General features: G+C 47.9%; 1 protein-coding gene across 1 annotated transcript in view; it reads right to left on the reverse strand.

Moving 5' to 3' along the window:
* Positions 1 to 201: 201 nt before the first annotated feature.
* The window catches only part of FAM199X (family with sequence similarity 199, X-linked), a 38,908-nt gene continuing 21,742 nt past the window's right edge, over positions 202 to 17,367 (reverse strand). Inside the window, exons 4-6 of the mRNA XM_075323821.1 lie at positions 12,394 to 12,555; positions 11,803 to 12,060; positions 202 to 6,624 (exon numbers count right to left, since the gene is read on the reverse strand). Coding sequence (XP_075179936.1) covers positions 6,454 to 6,624; positions 11,803 to 12,060; positions 12,394 to 12,555 — 591 coding nt within the window. The 3' untranslated portion in view covers positions 202 to 6,453. The remainder of the gene's footprint in view (positions 6,625 to 11,802; positions 12,061 to 12,393; positions 12,556 to 17,367) is intronic.

The raw sequence follows: 17,367 nt of genomic DNA on the forward strand, positions 1-17,367 counted from the left end.
GAGCCCATGATGCACGGGAGGGTGTATAGGCAGAGGGGAGGGGTTACACTTTTTAAAGTGTAATACTTTGTGTGGCCTCCGGAGGCAGAAGCTATACACCCAATTGTCTGGGTCTCCCAATGGAGCGACAAAGAAGAGTATAAAATCGATTTTAGTTTATGCACAAAAAAAAAATAAAATGAAATAAACGGATGCAATGAATGATTTTTGCAGAGAGTATTTATTAATCCGTGTCTTTTCTTCTACAGATAGGTCGTCTAAACTGAATTACCGGAAACAATGAGATACGGAAATATCTAGGGAGAGAACTGCATGTAGACTACGCAAACATGTATAAAAAAAAACCCCAAAACACTCAAAAATGGTACAGATTTGCAGCTACAACACATTGTATTTTAAGTTTCAATGCAGATTTTCTGTCATGATCGCACATAAAACCGCTTCCAGGCGAAAAATAAAATCTATATTTTTCTGCATTATACCCACAGTCTGAACATAATATTCAATATCTGTACATATAAACATACTAACATTGTATTTTTAGCCTTAATCTATGACTTTACATTACTTTATTACTGCATTAGTGTTTTATATACCAGAAGATGAAACTGAATATCAAGTACAGCAGCCATTTATATCATGAGCCCCGGAAATATTTACAGGTAGACATTTTTTTTTTCCTTTTCTTCATAAACTGGATTCAGTTCCAGAAAGTAAAACCATATAAATATATAAAACAGACACTTATTCAGCCAGAAACGTCTAAGGTGATAACTGCATTGCAGCCTTTACAGTCCGGTGTCCATAATTCATTTTTCCAGTGCAGTTTAAAAAAAATGCAAGTATATTTAAAAGGGACCGTCAGCAGATTTCTGCAATGTAACCTTAATATAGCATGCTGTAAGTGTTAAAACAGACTTCAGCCCTGTCTCTTCTCACTTTTTTTTTTTACCTGTAATGTTAGCTTAAGCCTCTTATCTTTATCATTGGTGGGTCTCAGCAGTGTGAGTTTTAGTCCAACTCTGCCCCTTCTCTGATTAGCAGCTTCGGTCTCTGGAAATGTACACTGAAACCCTGATGTGGGTGGGGGCAGCTCTCAGAACTATGCTACATGCAAAATCTAACATTTTCACAGTATCAGAATGGCTGCAGCCACTAATCTAAGTGATACAACATTGAACTCAGGGCCTCTTTGCCTATATCATGCTACTCTCGGATGAGGTAGCAAAAACCTGCTGACCGATTCCCTTTACCCAGCACTAAGATCAGTCAGTGGGGTCACTAAAAACATTTCGGGAAATATATCAAATACTGCAAAAGCAGAAAACCACAAAATTTCATTTTCAGTGGCTGTTTCCAAAGTGAAACCTCACTGGATCCTGACGGTAAATATGCCATTTTTGTGATTTTAAAAATTCTTAGTTGGCACATGGCACCATATTTATCATGAGGTCAAATTAAGCAGTGGAGCTGGCAGTGGATCTCAAATCACAGGAGACCAAAAGGAGAGAAGCTGAAAACAGATGAAGATGCCGAAAAATGATAAGACGGGGTGGGGGACTTTTAATTTAAAGAACTATTAAAGCAGTAAAATAAAATAAAAAAACCCTAAAACACTGAAGCAGTGTTTTTGTCAAGTTAAAAAACCCTCTACGGGTGTGTCACACAGAGGTCTTTCTTTAGAGCAGAAACTGCAAGTTTTTGAGAACATTTGGACACTTTCTGCCCTCCCAAGAAACCTCAGTGTTAACACTTGCTTAAATTGTAGTTCTGAAATGGGCTTTATTATTAAAATCATGGAAAACTAACAGCGCGCACACATTATTCCCCCAGAGGTTCCCGGATGTTGTTTAGTTGCCGCAGCAGTGATGTGCTGTAAATTGACAGCACCAATGCAGACACCGAAAGGCCTAATTTCTGACAAATTATATAAAAGAAGTAGAGTGTACTATGTTGGCTCACTATACATAAAAGAAACCCAACATGTTGACAAACGCTAATTACCTATAGATATAGGGTTAATGTACAGGTAAAGACCATGAATATCCTGCCTACTTACTGTCAGCAAGGCTACAGGTAGAAAATGAACCTATATCCTCCCTGTGCCCACTCACTTTCTGGCATGGGGACGGTGCAGGAGCGGCTATAATCACTGGCCACTGTACTGTAAGCGGTGGCTATAATTGCTGCTCGGTACAGTGTATGTGTGCGGAGCAATGTCAAAGTGCAGGGGAGTGATTGCAGCACGCTCACTGTACAATGGGTGATGACTGATATATCCTTGCATCGCCACCCCTATGACTAGAAGCAAGCGGCTACAGGGAAGATACAAACTATATTTTCTCCCTGTAGCCGCTGCTCCAGTAAGGCAGGCAAGCCTAATGTCAACAATGTACTTGCAGATTATCACTATAGCTGCAGGAATAAAGCATTTCCCAACATGACAGGTTCCATTTAAAGAGGACCGTTCACCAAATCTTTCATGCTGAACTGGATACACAACATAAAAGAAAAATGGACACCGGTACTTTCACTTCACTGGTATCTCAGGAACAAAGTACTCTGTGCCAAGCAGCCACTGATCAAAATATCTATATACACCCAACATTAGGCCCCCGATGATTATGTTGGACAGTGCTGATACTGAATGGCTATAACAGTTATGAAAAAAATAAATATGTTTTTATTTCTTAAATATCCGTATTTCTTTTTTCACATAAAGGCACAGTAGTTTTCTAAAGCGGTAATACCTGTAATTTGCATTCAATTTATAAAATAAAAATGGAGGCAGAAAAAAAAAATCCATTTCCGCCACCAGTTATACGTGTACGTTTTATATATGAAGAAAGAAGCTCATCCCAAGGTACGGATCACAATTCGTCTCACTATGATACAACGGATAGTAATGGCTTGTTTGATGAACACCGTTTAGTCGATATAAAGCCCACTGACTACTTCTGACAATCTAGGGCATATAAAGCAAAGCCAAGTTCTGACAACCGATTGCTGTGGCATGAAAGTGCTTAATGCTTATGATAATAGATATTTCTCAGGTACCAGAATATACAGAGTAATGATACAGTAACAGAGCCACAGGCCCATTCAATCACCCACGCGTTATACAAAGATGGAGTGCAGAAATATTGGTATATACAGATATACAGGTACAAGCGGGTTGGTTATCAGCTCCCATCTCACCGTGAGTATAAATCACAAAGGGGGTTACAGTGTTCTTCTTAAGTCTGAAATAGACGTGTTAGTGGAAAGCACTTGTATTTGTCAATGGCATTTCTAAGGGAAATAGGATAGTGGCAGCCCAATAACCCCAATGGGTTATAAACAGAGAAAGTTTGTCAACAGTTTGGGTGACTTGGTCTGCGATACTGAACCAGAATGACATATTTACCCCGATATGGTAAACATGAACATTAAGCAACAGACCCCCCCCCCCTCATTAAAGATATCAGGGCCCCCCAGCAGGGATCTGGAACACTAATATTGTCAGTTAAATACTAGCTATGCTAAAATGAGAATGTTAAGACTTTGTAATAAATGCTCCTGATTTCACCCGTGTTCATCGTGTCGTACAGGAACAATGTGAACATCCAAATTAGCGGCTGACTAAAGTATGATTGCGCCATCAGCGTATAATGCAATTCCCATATTTCCTAAGCTCATGGGAAACAGAATTTTTCTTATAGGAAACTTAGGCCACTTTCGCACGGGTGTCACGGTCCAAGTTCAGGATAGCTGCAGGTCTCCAGACCGAAACGCAACAGCGTAGTAGGCATATATGAGGCTCTTGAGTTGGAAGCAGGATATCCCGGGCCAGTCCTGACATTGTTGCCCATACTCGGGACAGTGGACATCGAACATGAAAAACTGGTCTTCGTAATTATTTCATTGTCTGAACTACCACCTAAAAATAGATGCAAGGTGAGGCCGGAGGCAGCGCACACTGTCATCCGCCGGACTGCAGAATTATCGTATTTTTCGGATTATAAGATGCACTTTTCTCCCAAACATTTGAGAGGAAAATGGGGGGGGGGGGGTCTTATAATCAGAATGTAGCTTACGGGGAGAAAGGGGGGGGGGGGGGGGTGGAGAGGGGTGACAGGAGGCAGGGGAGATGCTGCAGGCGCTGTGCTGCGAGCAGTGAGGCAGAGGCCGCTGTCGGCGGTGCAAGCTTGAAATAACGCCTGGGGTCAACGTGTGCGCAGATAGAGCTCTCAGCTGAAGATCTCACCTGCGCACACACTGCCATCGGCCCACTGATTCACTGCAGTGGACTTAAGGAAAATGGCATGTACACGGATGAGATCTCGGCTTGTCATTGAGCCAAGAACGCCATTGGCACACGATCCGCCTCCAGACACCATTTCTTTGAAGCCTGCACCGCCAACAGCTTCTGGATGCTCCTCCTGCCTCACAGCGAGCATCTGGGACACTCATTGCCCGTCCGCAGCATCGCCCTATTCCACTACCGCCCCTGCCTCCTGTGACCCCGCTCCATCACCGCTGCTGCCCCCCCTCCGGTAAGACCGTACCGGACTGCAAGACTGTCCCCATATTCCCCCCCACTTTTTTTTCCTCTACATTTGGGGTGCATCTTACAATTTGGCGCGTCTTCTAAAACGAAAAGTATGATACATATAAAGAAAATGTCACTAGCTCTTTCTACTCAGGAAAAAAGTTTTCTTGTAACCTCGGACTAGTCAGAAAATATTGACAAATACTGAACAGTTAATCCCGAAAAACTAATGCTAATTTTTTTGCCACATACCGTATTTTTCAGTATGTAAGATGCACATTTTTCCCAAAAACATTTTGGGGAAAGTGGGGGGTGCGACTTACAGTCCGAGGGGAAGGGGGGGTGCGGTGGTGGCAGAGCGGGACATCAAAGGCATGAGCAGGCTGTAGCAGCACCTAAGGTGACCACGTGGGCCCGCTTATTAGCCTCATTTCATATGCACTACATCCCGATGCCAATCATCTCTCAGCTGGTGCTGAGAGGTGGGCGGGATCACGGGCGGGGGGGGGGGGGGGTGCACGCATACTAAACAGCCGGCCCGTGTGATCATCCCCGGCTCCTATAGCCTCGAGTGAACATGTGTGGCTATATTCACTGCTCCCCACGTATCCTCACCAGCACGGGGAGGGGGGAGGGGGGATAAGGGGGGGGGCAGTAAATAAGTATACTCACCGGCCACCGTTCCCTGCAGCATCATGATGTGCTCCAGTCTGCCGGCCAGCTGATGTGCGTGGAGAGCGGTGCGCACAGCGATGACGTTATCACTGTGCGCACGGCTCCACACAGGTCATGGGCACTGCTGGCACAGACAGGAAGACGAGCGATGCTGCGTTGAGCGAGGAAAGGGGAGTTTAAACATTTATAATTTTTATGTGTGCCACAGGATGTGGGCCATATACCAGGATGGAGCACATACCAGTATGGGAGTATTACCAGGATGGGGTACCTTAGTAGAGAATATTGGGACATTACCCCCATAAGCATGTCAGCAGCAGATCCTCGCCCCATAACTGTGTCATGACCACATTTTTTGCTTAAAATTTTATTTTCCTCCTCTAAAACCAGGGTGCGTCTTATGGTCCGAAAAATATGGTAGACAGAATCTCAGTTTGTTACCTACAGGTTAGAGCATAAGTCCCCAGCCTGTGGTATATCAGCCTCTTGTGGCTCACAGGACCATGAAGTGCGGCTGGCTGTTTAGTATAAAGTCTAGCCCACAGCTATGAAGAGCAGGCGTCCTGATGGCGACTAAGTAACCCTGCAAACAAGCAGATCTGTATGTGCATATATTAGGTGTGGGGAGGTGATGGGGTAATATTTTAGGCTGAAGAGGCGATACTGCCGGTCAGAGGGGTGCTGGAAGCTGGATGTGATTGTATTCTTGCATCCAGCACTCCCTTTCACACTGATTGGGGGCAAGGTGGGAACTCCAAGATGTAAAAATACCGCCTGTAAGAAAAGAGGGCACATTATTTCAGTGGGCTTTGACTGTCATACTACTAATGAGGGGGGTCTGGGTGTCATTACTGTGGGAGAAGGGGTAACAATGTGACTACTCAGACATCTGGATGTGGCTTGTGACCACCTCAGAGTGGAATGAGGCTCTTAGGTTGGGGACCACTGGCTTAGAGGAACTTTTTTGGCATCGCTATCTAGAACCCATTTAAAAACTGTCCTTTTCTCTTGGTGGATGAAGAAGTCAGATTTGTCCCAATGTAAATGTGAACCAAATAAAGGATAAGCAACTACTGAAATAATAAGTTGTCCCCCAAAGCTTGACTATAGTTCTGTGAGTGTAATAAAATTAACCTTGTGGTGGTTAGTGGGGCAATAATAGACGGTGGGAGATCTATTATCTGAGATGGTCTCTCAAATAACAGCCTTATTGAGACTTATGAAGAACACTGCAAGTTTCACCCTCGTCACATCAATACGTCTACATCGGCTTCATGCTCCTCCTCGTTCACTTTTAAAGACAGCACTTCTTCATTCAGAAATAAGCCGCTGAGTCTCTCCTTTCGCGCCTGCCTCTGCTCCTTCAGCTGTCTCTTCCGCAAGGCTTTCTGCTGAAGTTTCCTCTGCTTTGACCGTTTCTATAATAAAAAGAAATAATATTATAAAGCAGAACTGCTGCCTCGTAATATTGTTTGTAAGATCCTGTCTTTAAAGTACTTCACAAATAATGTGCATAATACTGCATGTGATCAACTGCAAATAAAAAAAAAATTTAAAAAAAAAAAAAAAAAAAAAAAAAAAGGACTGAAAGTGACTATCAAAGCAGGGTTGTCTCAACATCATTCTTCAGGAGCACGCTGCTCCCCTCCTTGCCCGGAGGTGAATTTCTCCTGATGAGCAGCTAAGCCCAGGATCAAGCTGTGTGCTCGCCAATGATATAGGCAGAAACAGCTTTGCCCTCCGTGGCATCAGAGGAAAAATGGTAACTAAAGTAAAAAATGCCTGGTTCTTGGGAGGGATTTTTTTAAAAAAAAAAATAAATAAAATAAAAATACAAAAGTTGTTTGCTTCCCATTCAGGATGTTGAGACCACTCCTTTAAAACATATTTAATATTTTATCTTAAGTATTCCTGGCCTTCACAAAAAGCTTTGCATAGGACCTGTCACCAGGTCATGAGTGGCCAGTGTTTGCTTTTATATTATTATTCCTGCTGCTGCCGAACATTCAGGGTTTTTATTTTTTCGTTTCTTTCAATATTTAAATCTACTAGAAGGTGGCCCGATTCTACGCATCGGGTATTCTAGAATTTACGTATTGTGTAGTTAATGTATGATTTTTGTTATATCTATCTATCTATCTATAGATGTTGTTGTGTGTAGTTACCAAGTGTTTGTGTAGGAGCTGTACATGTTCTGGGTGTTGTCTGGGTGTGGCGGGGGGTGAGAGCGGTGTTGTATGTGTGTTGCGTGTGTTGCGTTGTTTGTGGAGCGCTGTGTGTCTGTAGCGTTGTGTGTGTATGTGTTGCGCGGTTTGTGTGGGTGAGTACAGTACTCACCTCCGTGACAGCCGTGTCAGTTCGGGGAATGCACGGGGGGGAGGGGGGCGGGGCCAGAGCTAGCGTGCATTTTGTGAGGGGGGCGTGGCGTGGCCGAATTGCCAATGCCTGCAGGGTGCCGGGGCGAGATGCCAATCTGTGGGGGGGGGGCGGAGCCTGGGCGAGCGGCTGGCCAATCCGTGTGGGGGCGCAGCCTGGGCGAGCGGCCAATCCGTGTGGGGGGGCGGGGCCATGGCGAGCCCAGCGGCCAATCAGCTTTGTGTCACCGTAAGGACACAATTTTGGAGCAAGGCAGGACAGGCAGGACAGGCAGGACAGGCAGGACAGGCAGGACAGGCAGGACAGGCAGGACAGGCAGGACAGGCAGGACAGGCAGGACAGACAGGACAGACAGGACAGACAGGACAGACAGGACAGACAGGACAGACAGGACAGACAGGACAGACAGGACAGACAGGACAGACAGGACAGACAGGACAGACAGGACAGACAGGACAGACAGGACAGACAGGACAGACAGGACAGACAGGACAGACAGGACAGACAGGACAGACAGGACAGACAGGACAGACAGGACAGACAGGACAGACAGGACAGACAGGACAGACAGGACAGACAGGACAGACAGGACAGACAGGACAGACAGGACAGACAGGACAGACAGGACAGACAGGACAGACAGGACAGACAGGACAGACAGGACAGACAGGACAGACAGGACAGACAGGACAGACAGGACAGACAGGACAGACAGGACAGACAGGACAGACAGGACAGACAGGACAGACAGGACAGACAGGACAGACAGGACAGACAGGACAGACAGGACAGACAGGACAGACAGGACAGACAGGACAGACAGGACAGACAGGACAGACAGGACAGACAGGACAGACAGGACAGACAGGACAGACAGGACAGACAGGACAGACAGGACAGACAGGACAGACAGGACAGACAGGACAGACAGGACAGACAGGACAGACAGGACAGACAGGACAGACAGGACAGACAGGACAGACAGGACAGACAGGACAGACAGGACAGACAGGACAGACAGGACAGACAGGACAGACAGGACAGACAGGACAGACAGGACAGACAGGACAGACAGGACAGACAGGACAGACAGGACAGACAGGACAGACAGGACAGACAGGACAGACAGGACAGACAGGACAGACAGGACAGACAGGACAGACAGGACAGACAGGACAGACAGGACAGACAGGACAGACAGGACAGACAGGACAGACAGGACAGACAGGACAGACAGGACAGACAGGACAGACAGGACAGACAGGACAGACAGGACAGACAGGACAGACAGGACAGACAGGACAGACAGGACAGACAGGACAGACAGGACAGACAGGACAGACAGGACAGACAGGACAGACAGGACAGACAGGACAGACAGGACAGACAGGACAGACAGGACAGACAGGACAGACAGGACAGACAGGACAGACAGGACAGACAGGACAGACAGGACAGACAGGACAGACAGGACAGACAGGACAGACAGGACAGACAGGACAGACAGGACAGACAGGACAGACAGGACAGACAGGACAGACAGGACAGACAGGACAGACAGGACAGACAGGACAGACAGGACAGACAGGACAGACAGGACAGACAGGACAGACAGGACAGACAGGACAGACAGGACAGACAGGACAGACAGGACAGACAGGACAGACAGGACAGACAGGACAGACAGGACAGACAGGACAGACAGGACAGACAGGACAGACAGGACAGACAGGACAGACAGGACAGACAGGACAGACAGGACAGACAGGACAGACAGGACAGACAGGACAGACAGGACAGACAGGACAGACAGGACAGACAGGACAGACAGGACAGACAGGACAGACAGGACAGACAGGACAGACTAAGGCAATTATATATATATAGATTACACGCTTCCAGATATATCGGATATATGCACCTGTTTAGTGCGAATATTTATGGTCTTTTTCAAAGAAAATTATGCAAAGCAAGCTAAAGACAAGTCTCCGGTGAATGCTGTGAGCCATGCCTCCTTGTAAAAACTATAAAAATGAGCACATGCACAAGAAAAAAAAAAAAATGGGCCCATATCTCTAAAACCATATGAATAATTTAAAGACGAACACAAAACACACCTTAATACTCCAGAGAGCAAAAGGGATCATCAGAGAAGAACAAAAACTACCAACTTTTGACCTGGTGACAGGTTCTCTCTTTAAGGCCTCTTTCACACGTCAGTGATTCTGGTACGTTTGTGCTTTTTTTTTTCTATGTACCAGAATCACTGACATACACAGACACATTATAATGAATGGGTCTGCTCACACGTCAGTGATTTGTCACTGCACGTGTCTCCGTGCGGCGTACCCGCATGTCCGTGATTGCTGCACGGAGACATGTCCACTTTTTTCTGGCATCACTGATGTCCCACGGACCACGCAGTGGTGTGATCGGTGAAACACGTGCCAGAAAAAAAAACGTGCATACAAGATAAAAATCATTTTTACTCACCCGGCTTCAGCCACACGCTCTGCAGCCTGTTCTGCCTGCTGCTTCTGAGCCGGCTCATTACTGTCGTGCATATGCATGACAGCCAACCCGGAAGCAGCTTCTGCGGGGGTCAGCGCCGGCCGGATGCTGCACCGCGGGAGCGTTCAGCACCATGGAGAGCGGGAGTGCGCACAGGTGAGTTAATCTCTATGTGCAATCACGGACCATGGAGAACGGAGCTCGGATTGCACATAGACAGGCACACGGAGGAACATGTGCGGGTTTTACATGTCAGTGAAGAACGTCTGTTTTTCACAGACGTGTGAAACGGGCCTTAAAGTGAGCCTCTCAGGTGCAATATGCTCCCAGGACCACGAGCAGTTCTGGGTGCACATTGCTAATCCCTGCCTAACTGTCCCTGTATAGACTAGCATAGATAAAAGAGATCTTTAGAAAAAGTATTTCTAAAGACATTTTATATTATGCTAATGAGCACAAGGACTAGTCACAAGGGCGTTAGTTCCTGCGCTCATTCCGCCTTCTTAGCATGTTAGCACACACAGGGGAGTGCCAACATGCTATTCAATGCAGCATCATCAGCAGTGATGCGCGTACCTGTATCCACTGTGACCGCTGATCAGATGTCCCGGCACTTCCGGTTATGCGCACTGGACATCTATGAAGCTGGAACGTGTACACCCAGCTTCATACTGCGCATGACCGGAAGTGCCGGCCATTCACATCAGCAGTGACAGTGGACACAGGTACGCACATCACTGCTGGTGATGCTGCATTGAGTAGCATGTTAGAACGCCCCTGGGGGTATGCTAACATGCTAAGGCCTGTTTCACACGTCAGCGAATAACACAGATGTTCATCACTGATGTGTAAAATGTGCATATGTCCCTCCGTGTGCCGTGATTCACAGCACACATGGGTTGTCCATGTGCAATCCGTGATAGCACATGGACATTACTCACCTGGCACGTGCCTGCTGTCCATGGTGCTGAACTCCTCGGCTCTGCAGCATCCACCTACCGCTCTCTGCAGCTACTTCTGGGTCGGCTCTGGCTGCATTCATGAATATGCATGAGCCGGCCAGGAAACTGCAGAGCACAGGTTGCACAGAGCGTCGCTGGAAAGGTGAGTTGAAAATATTTATTATTTTCAATGTCCGTGTTTTTCTGATACGGGTTTCACTGATCACACCATAGTGTGATCTGTGAGACAAAAAAAAAAACAAAGAAAAAAAAACACATCCGTACCAGAATCACTGATGTCTGAAACAGGCCTAAGAGGGTGGACTAGTCAGGGGAAATAACACCTTTGAGACTAGTCCCTGCGCTCATTAGCATATCATAAAGGATCTTTAGAAATACTTTTTCTAAAGATCTCTTTACCTATACTACTAGATACAGGGACGGTTAGGCAGGGATTAGCAATATACACCCAGAACTGCTCATGGTTCTGGGTGCATATTGCACCTGACAGGTTCCCTTTAATTGAAGCATTTATTACCTACTCTATATTCCTTAAATAAACGAAAAGAACTTTCTGCTCACATCTGTAACGCACAGACACCCCTGTATGCGCACAGACACCCCTGTAAGCGCACAGACACCCCTGTAAGCGCACAGACACCCCTGTAAGCGCACAGACACCCCTGTAAGCGCACAGACACCCCTGTAAGCGCACAGACACCCCTGTAAGCGCACAGACACCCCTGTAAGCGCACAGACACCCCTTACCTTGGAATCTCTAATCCTCTCTGCTGCACTTGCAGACAGATTGCTGTCGCTGTGCGTTCGGCTCATGTTTGCACTGGAGTTGGAGGCAGAATTGCCCCCACTGGAGCCGCTGCTGCTTGCCGTGCTGACCATACTGGCCCCGCTGCTTACACTGGCCCCGCTCACACCACTTGTACTAGCCGCACTGTAACTAGTCCTTTTCCAGCTCTCTCGTGTGGACCGCTGCCGTGGACTATGCTCCTTGATATAGCTTCTGACCTGATGGGACCAGAAAAGGAAAACAAACTTTATATAAAAACAAAAAAAAAACAAAAAAAAAAAAACAAACAAAAAACGACATTTTGATATAAGCTTGCCATTTCATTAATTCCCCTCTTTCCTTACAGACTAGTGTAAGCTATGTTGAAAATGTATATGATAATGCATGTAATACTGGTATGTGTTCTCTCTCCTATAAGTGATTTAGGTCCCGTTTCTGCCCGTGCTCTGTGTATTCTGACATTAAGTTACTCTCCTAATTATGCCAACTGAATCTTGCCCGAGTGTCATTTCGCAGTGCCCGTACCCACCGAGGTCAGACCCCAGACAAACCTGTTTGAGCTTTTCATCAGTCAGACAGTTTAACTCAATGATAAACTCGCTGTCCGTAGGAGAAATCTGCGCTGTAGGATCAATGATTTTTATGATATCCAGCTGTTCTCGAAGTCCCATCTCTGTGCTGACTTTTCGACTGAGATACTCTATATATTCCACCTAGAAGAAAAAAAAAAAAAAAAACAACATGTAAAAATGTGCATAAAATGACAAAAAGAAGGGAATTTTGTTTACTTACCGTAAATTCCTTTTCTTCTAGCTCCAATTGGGAGACCCAGACAATTGGGTGTATAGCTACTGCCTCCGGAGGCCGCACAAAGTACTACACTTAAAAGTGTAAGGCCCCTCCCCTTCTGGCTATACACCCCCCCGTGGGAGCACGGGTCCCTCAGTTTTAGTGCAAAAGCAAGAAGGAGGAAAGCCAATAACTGTTTCAAAAACAAATTCAATCCGATAAACAATATCGGAGAACGTAACTTATCAACATGAACAACATGTGCACCCGAAAAACAAATACCCTAAGAAAAAACAGGGCGGGTGCTGGGTCTCCCAATTGGAGCTAGAAGAAAAGGAATTTACGGTAAGTAAACAAAATTCCCTTCTTTTTCGCTCCTAATTGGGAGACCCAGACAATTGGGACGTCCAAAAGCAGTCCCTGGGTGGGTAAAAGAATACCTCGTGATCGGGCTGTCAGGCAGCCCTTTCTTACAGGTGGGCCACCGCCGCCTGCAGGACTTGTCTACCTAGGCTGGCATCCGCCGAAGCGTAGGTATGCACCTGATAATGCTTGGTAAAAGTGTGCAGACTCGACCAGGTAGCCGCCTGGCACACCTGCTGAGCCGTAGCCTGATGCCGTAATGGCCAGGACGCACCCACGGCTCTGGTAGAATGGGCCTTCAGTCCAGAAGGAGTCGGAAGCCCAGCAGAACGGTAGGCGTGAAGAATTGGTTCCTTGATCCACCGCGCAAGGGTGGATTTGGAAGCTTGCGACCCTTTATGCTGACCAGCGACCAGGATAAAGAGTGCATCCGAACGGCGCAGAGGCGCCGTGCGGGAAATGTAGATCCTGAGTGCTCTCACCAGGTCCAACAGATGCAAACCCTTTTCAAATTGGTGAACTGGATGCGGACACAAAGATGGTAAAGTGATATCCTGATTGAGATGAAAGGAAGATACCACCTTGGGAAGAAACTCTGGAATTGGACGCAGTACTACCTTGTCTTGGTGAAACACCAGGAAGGGAGATTTGCAAGATAACGCCGCCAGCTCTGACACTCTCCGAAGAGACGTGACCGCCACCAGAAAAGCCACTTTCTGTGAAAGCCGAGAAAAGGAAATCTCCTTCATAGGCTCGAAAGGTGGCTTCTGGAGAGCAATTAGAACCTTGTTCAGATCCCAGGGTTCCAATGGCCGCTTGTAAGGGGGAACGATATGACAAACCCCTTGCAGGAACGTGCGTACCTTAGGAAGTCGCGCCAGGCGCTTCTGAAAGAATACGGATAGCGCAGAGACTTGTCCTTTAAGGGAGCTAAGCGACAAACCTTTTTCCAACCCAGACTGCAGGAAGGAAAGAAAAATAGGCAATGCAAATGGCCAGGGAGAAACTCCCTGAGCAGAGCACCAAGATAAGAATATCTTCCACGTTCTGTGGTAGATCTTGGCGGAGGATGGTTTCCTAGCCTGTCTCATGGTGGCAACAACATCATGAGATAAACCTGAGGTCCCTAGGATCCAGGACTCAATGGCCACACAGTCAGGTTCAGGGCCACAGAATTCAGATGGAAAAACGGCCCTTGAGACAGCAAGTCTGGACGGCCTGGTAGCGCCCACGGTTGTCCTACCGTGAGATGCCACAGATCCGGGTACCACGACCTCCTTGGCCAGTCTGGAGCGACGAGAATGGCGCAACGGCAGTCAATGGCGCAACGGCAGTCGGACCTGATTTTGCGGAGCACTCTGGGCAACAATGCCAGAGGTGGAAACACATAAGGTAGTCGGAACTGCGACCAATCCTGAACTAAGGCGTCTGCCGCCAGAGCTCGGTGATCGTGAGACCGTGCCATGAAAACCGGGACCTTGTTGTTGTGCCGTGACGCCATCAGGTCGACGTCCGGCATCCCCCAGCGGCAACAGATCTCCTGAAACACGTCCGGGTGAAGGGACCATTCCCCTGCGTCCATGCCCTGGCGACTGAGAAAGTCTGCTTCCCAGTTTTCCACGCCTGGGATGTGAACTGCGGATATGGTGGATGCTGTGTTTTCCACCCACGTCAGAATCCGCCGGACTTCTTGAAAGGCTTGCCGACTGCGTGTTCCCCCTTGGTGGTTGATGTACGCCACCGCCGTGGAATTGTCCGACTGAATCCGGATCTGCTTGCCCTCCAGCCACTGTTGGAAGGCTCGCAGAGCAAGATAGACTGCTCTGATTTCCAGAACATTGATCTGAAGGGTGGACTCTCTCTGAGTCCACGTACCCTGAGCCCTGTGGTGAAGAAACACTGCTCCCCACCCTGATAGGCTCGCATCTGTCGTGACCACCGCCCAGGATGGGGGTAGGAACGACTTTCCTTTTGACAATGAGGTGGGAAGAAGCCACCATCGGAGAGAGTCCTTGGCTGCCTGAGAGAGGGAGACATCCCTGTCGAGGGACGTCGACTTCCCGTCCCATTGGCGGAGAATGTCCCATTGTAGAGGGCGCAGATGAAACTGCGCGAAAGGGACTGCTTCCATTGCTGCCACCATCTTCCCTAGGAAATGCATGAGGCGCCTCAAGGAGTGGGACTGGTTCTGCAGGAGAGATTGCACCCCTGTCTGCAGAGAGCACTGCTTGTCCAGTGGAAGCTTCACTATCGCTGAGAGAGTATGAAACTCCATGCCAAGATATGTTAGTGATTGGGTCGGGGTTAGATTTGACTTTGAAAAGTTGATAATCCACCCGAAACTCTGGAGAGTCTTCAGTGCCACGTCCAGACCGTGTTGGCATGCCTCTTGAGAGGGTGCCTTTATAAGTAGATCGTCCAAATACGGGATCACGGAGTGACCCTGCGAGTGCAGGACAGCTACTACTGCTGCCATGACCTTGGTGAAGACCCGAGGGGCTGTTGCCAGCCCGAAAGGTAACGCTACGAACTGCAGGTGTTCGCTTTCTATAACGAAGCGTAGAAAACGCTGATGCTCTGGCGCAATCGGCACGTGAAGATAAGCATCTTTGATGTCTATTGATGCTAAGAAATCTCCTTGAGACATTGAGGCTATGACGGAGCGTAGAGATTCCATCCGGAACCTCCTGGTTTTTACGTGTTTGTTGAGCAACTTTAGATCCAGGACGGGCCGAAAGGACCCGTCCTTCTTTGGCACCACAAACAGATTGGAGTAAAAACCGTGACCTTGTTCCTGAAGAGGAACGGAAGTCACCACTCCTTCCGCCTTTAGAGCGGCCACCGCCTGCAGCAGAGCATCGGCTCGGTCGGGTGGTGGGGAAGTTCTGAAGAAACGAGTTGGAGGACGAGAGCTGAACTCTATCCTGTACCTGTGAGACAGAATGTCCCTCACCCAACGGTCTTTGACCTGTGACAGCCAAATGTCGCCAAAGCGGGAGAGCCTGCCACCGACCGAGGATGCGGAGAGAGGAGGCTGAAAGTCATGAGGAAGCCGTCTTGGTAACGGTTCTTCCTGCTGTCTTTTTTGGGCGTGACTGAGTCCGCCAAGAATCTGAGCCTCTCTGATCCTTTTGAGTCCTTTTGGACGAGGAGAATTGGGACCTGCCTGAGCCTCGAAAGGACCGAAAACCAGACTGACCCCTCCTTTGTTGGGGTTTGTTTTGTCTGTGTTGAGGTAAGGATGAGTCCTTACCCTTGGAGTGTTTAATGATTTCATCCAAACGCTCCCCAAACAATCGGTCACGAGAAAAAGGCAAACTGGTTAAGCACTTCTTGGAAGCAGAATCTGCCTTCCATTCTCTCAACCACAGGGCTCTGCGCAAAACCACGGAGTTGGCTGACGCCACCGCCGTACGGCTCGTAGAGTCCAGGACAGCATTAATCGCGTAAGACGCGAATGCAGACATTTGAGAGGTCAATGGTGCCACCTGCGGGGCAGATGTACGTGTGACCGAGTCGACTTGTATAAGCCCAGCTGAAATGGCTTGGAGTACCCATACGGCTGCAAAAGCTGGCGCCAACGACGCTCCAATAGCTTCATAGATGGATTTCAGCCAGAGCTCCATCTGCCTGTCAGTGGCATCTTTAAGTGCCGCTCCATCTTCTACTGCAACTAAAGATCTAGCTGCAAGCCTGGAGATTGGAGGGTCCACCTTGGGACACTGGGTCCAACCCTTGACCACGTCAGGGGGAAAAGGATAGCGTGTATCTTTAAGCCGTTTAGAAAACCGCTTCTCAGGATAAGCGTGGTGTTTCTGGATTGCATCTCTAAAGTCAGAGTGGTCCAGAAAAGTGCTTAATTTACGCTTGGGATATCTGAAATGGAATTTCTCCTGCTGTGAAGCTGCCTCCTCCGCAGGAGGAGCTGGCGGGGAAATATCTAACATCCTATTGATGGACGCTATAAGATCATTCACTATGGCGTCACCATCCGGTGTATCCAGATTGAGAGCGGTCCCAGGATCAGAATCTTGATCAGTTACATCCGCCTCATCACCCATAGATTCGTCCCGCTGGGATCCTGACCAGTGAGACGAAGTTGAGGGCCCCTCATAACGAGCCCGCTTAGGTTGTCTGGGACTGTTGTCTGAGTCAGAATCGTCACCCTGGGGTGCATGTGACACCCCCGGAGCTTGGAAGTGTTCCAGCTGAGGGGGACCAGGGAGCAATGATGCCACAGTGTCCATGGTCTGAGTTACTGGTCTAGACTGCAATGTTTCAAGAATCTTTGACATGGTCATAGACAATCTGTCAGCAAAAGCTGCAAACTCCGTTCCTGTCACCTGGACAGCATTCACAGGTGGTACACTCTG

Source organism: Anomaloglossus baeobatrachus, chromosome 9, assembly GCF_048569485.1.
Source record: "Anomaloglossus baeobatrachus isolate aAnoBae1 chromosome 9, aAnoBae1.hap1, whole genome shotgun sequence".
In the NCBI taxonomy this organism is placed as follows: Eukaryota; Metazoa; Chordata; class Amphibia; order Anura; family Aromobatidae; genus Anomaloglossus; species Anomaloglossus baeobatrachus.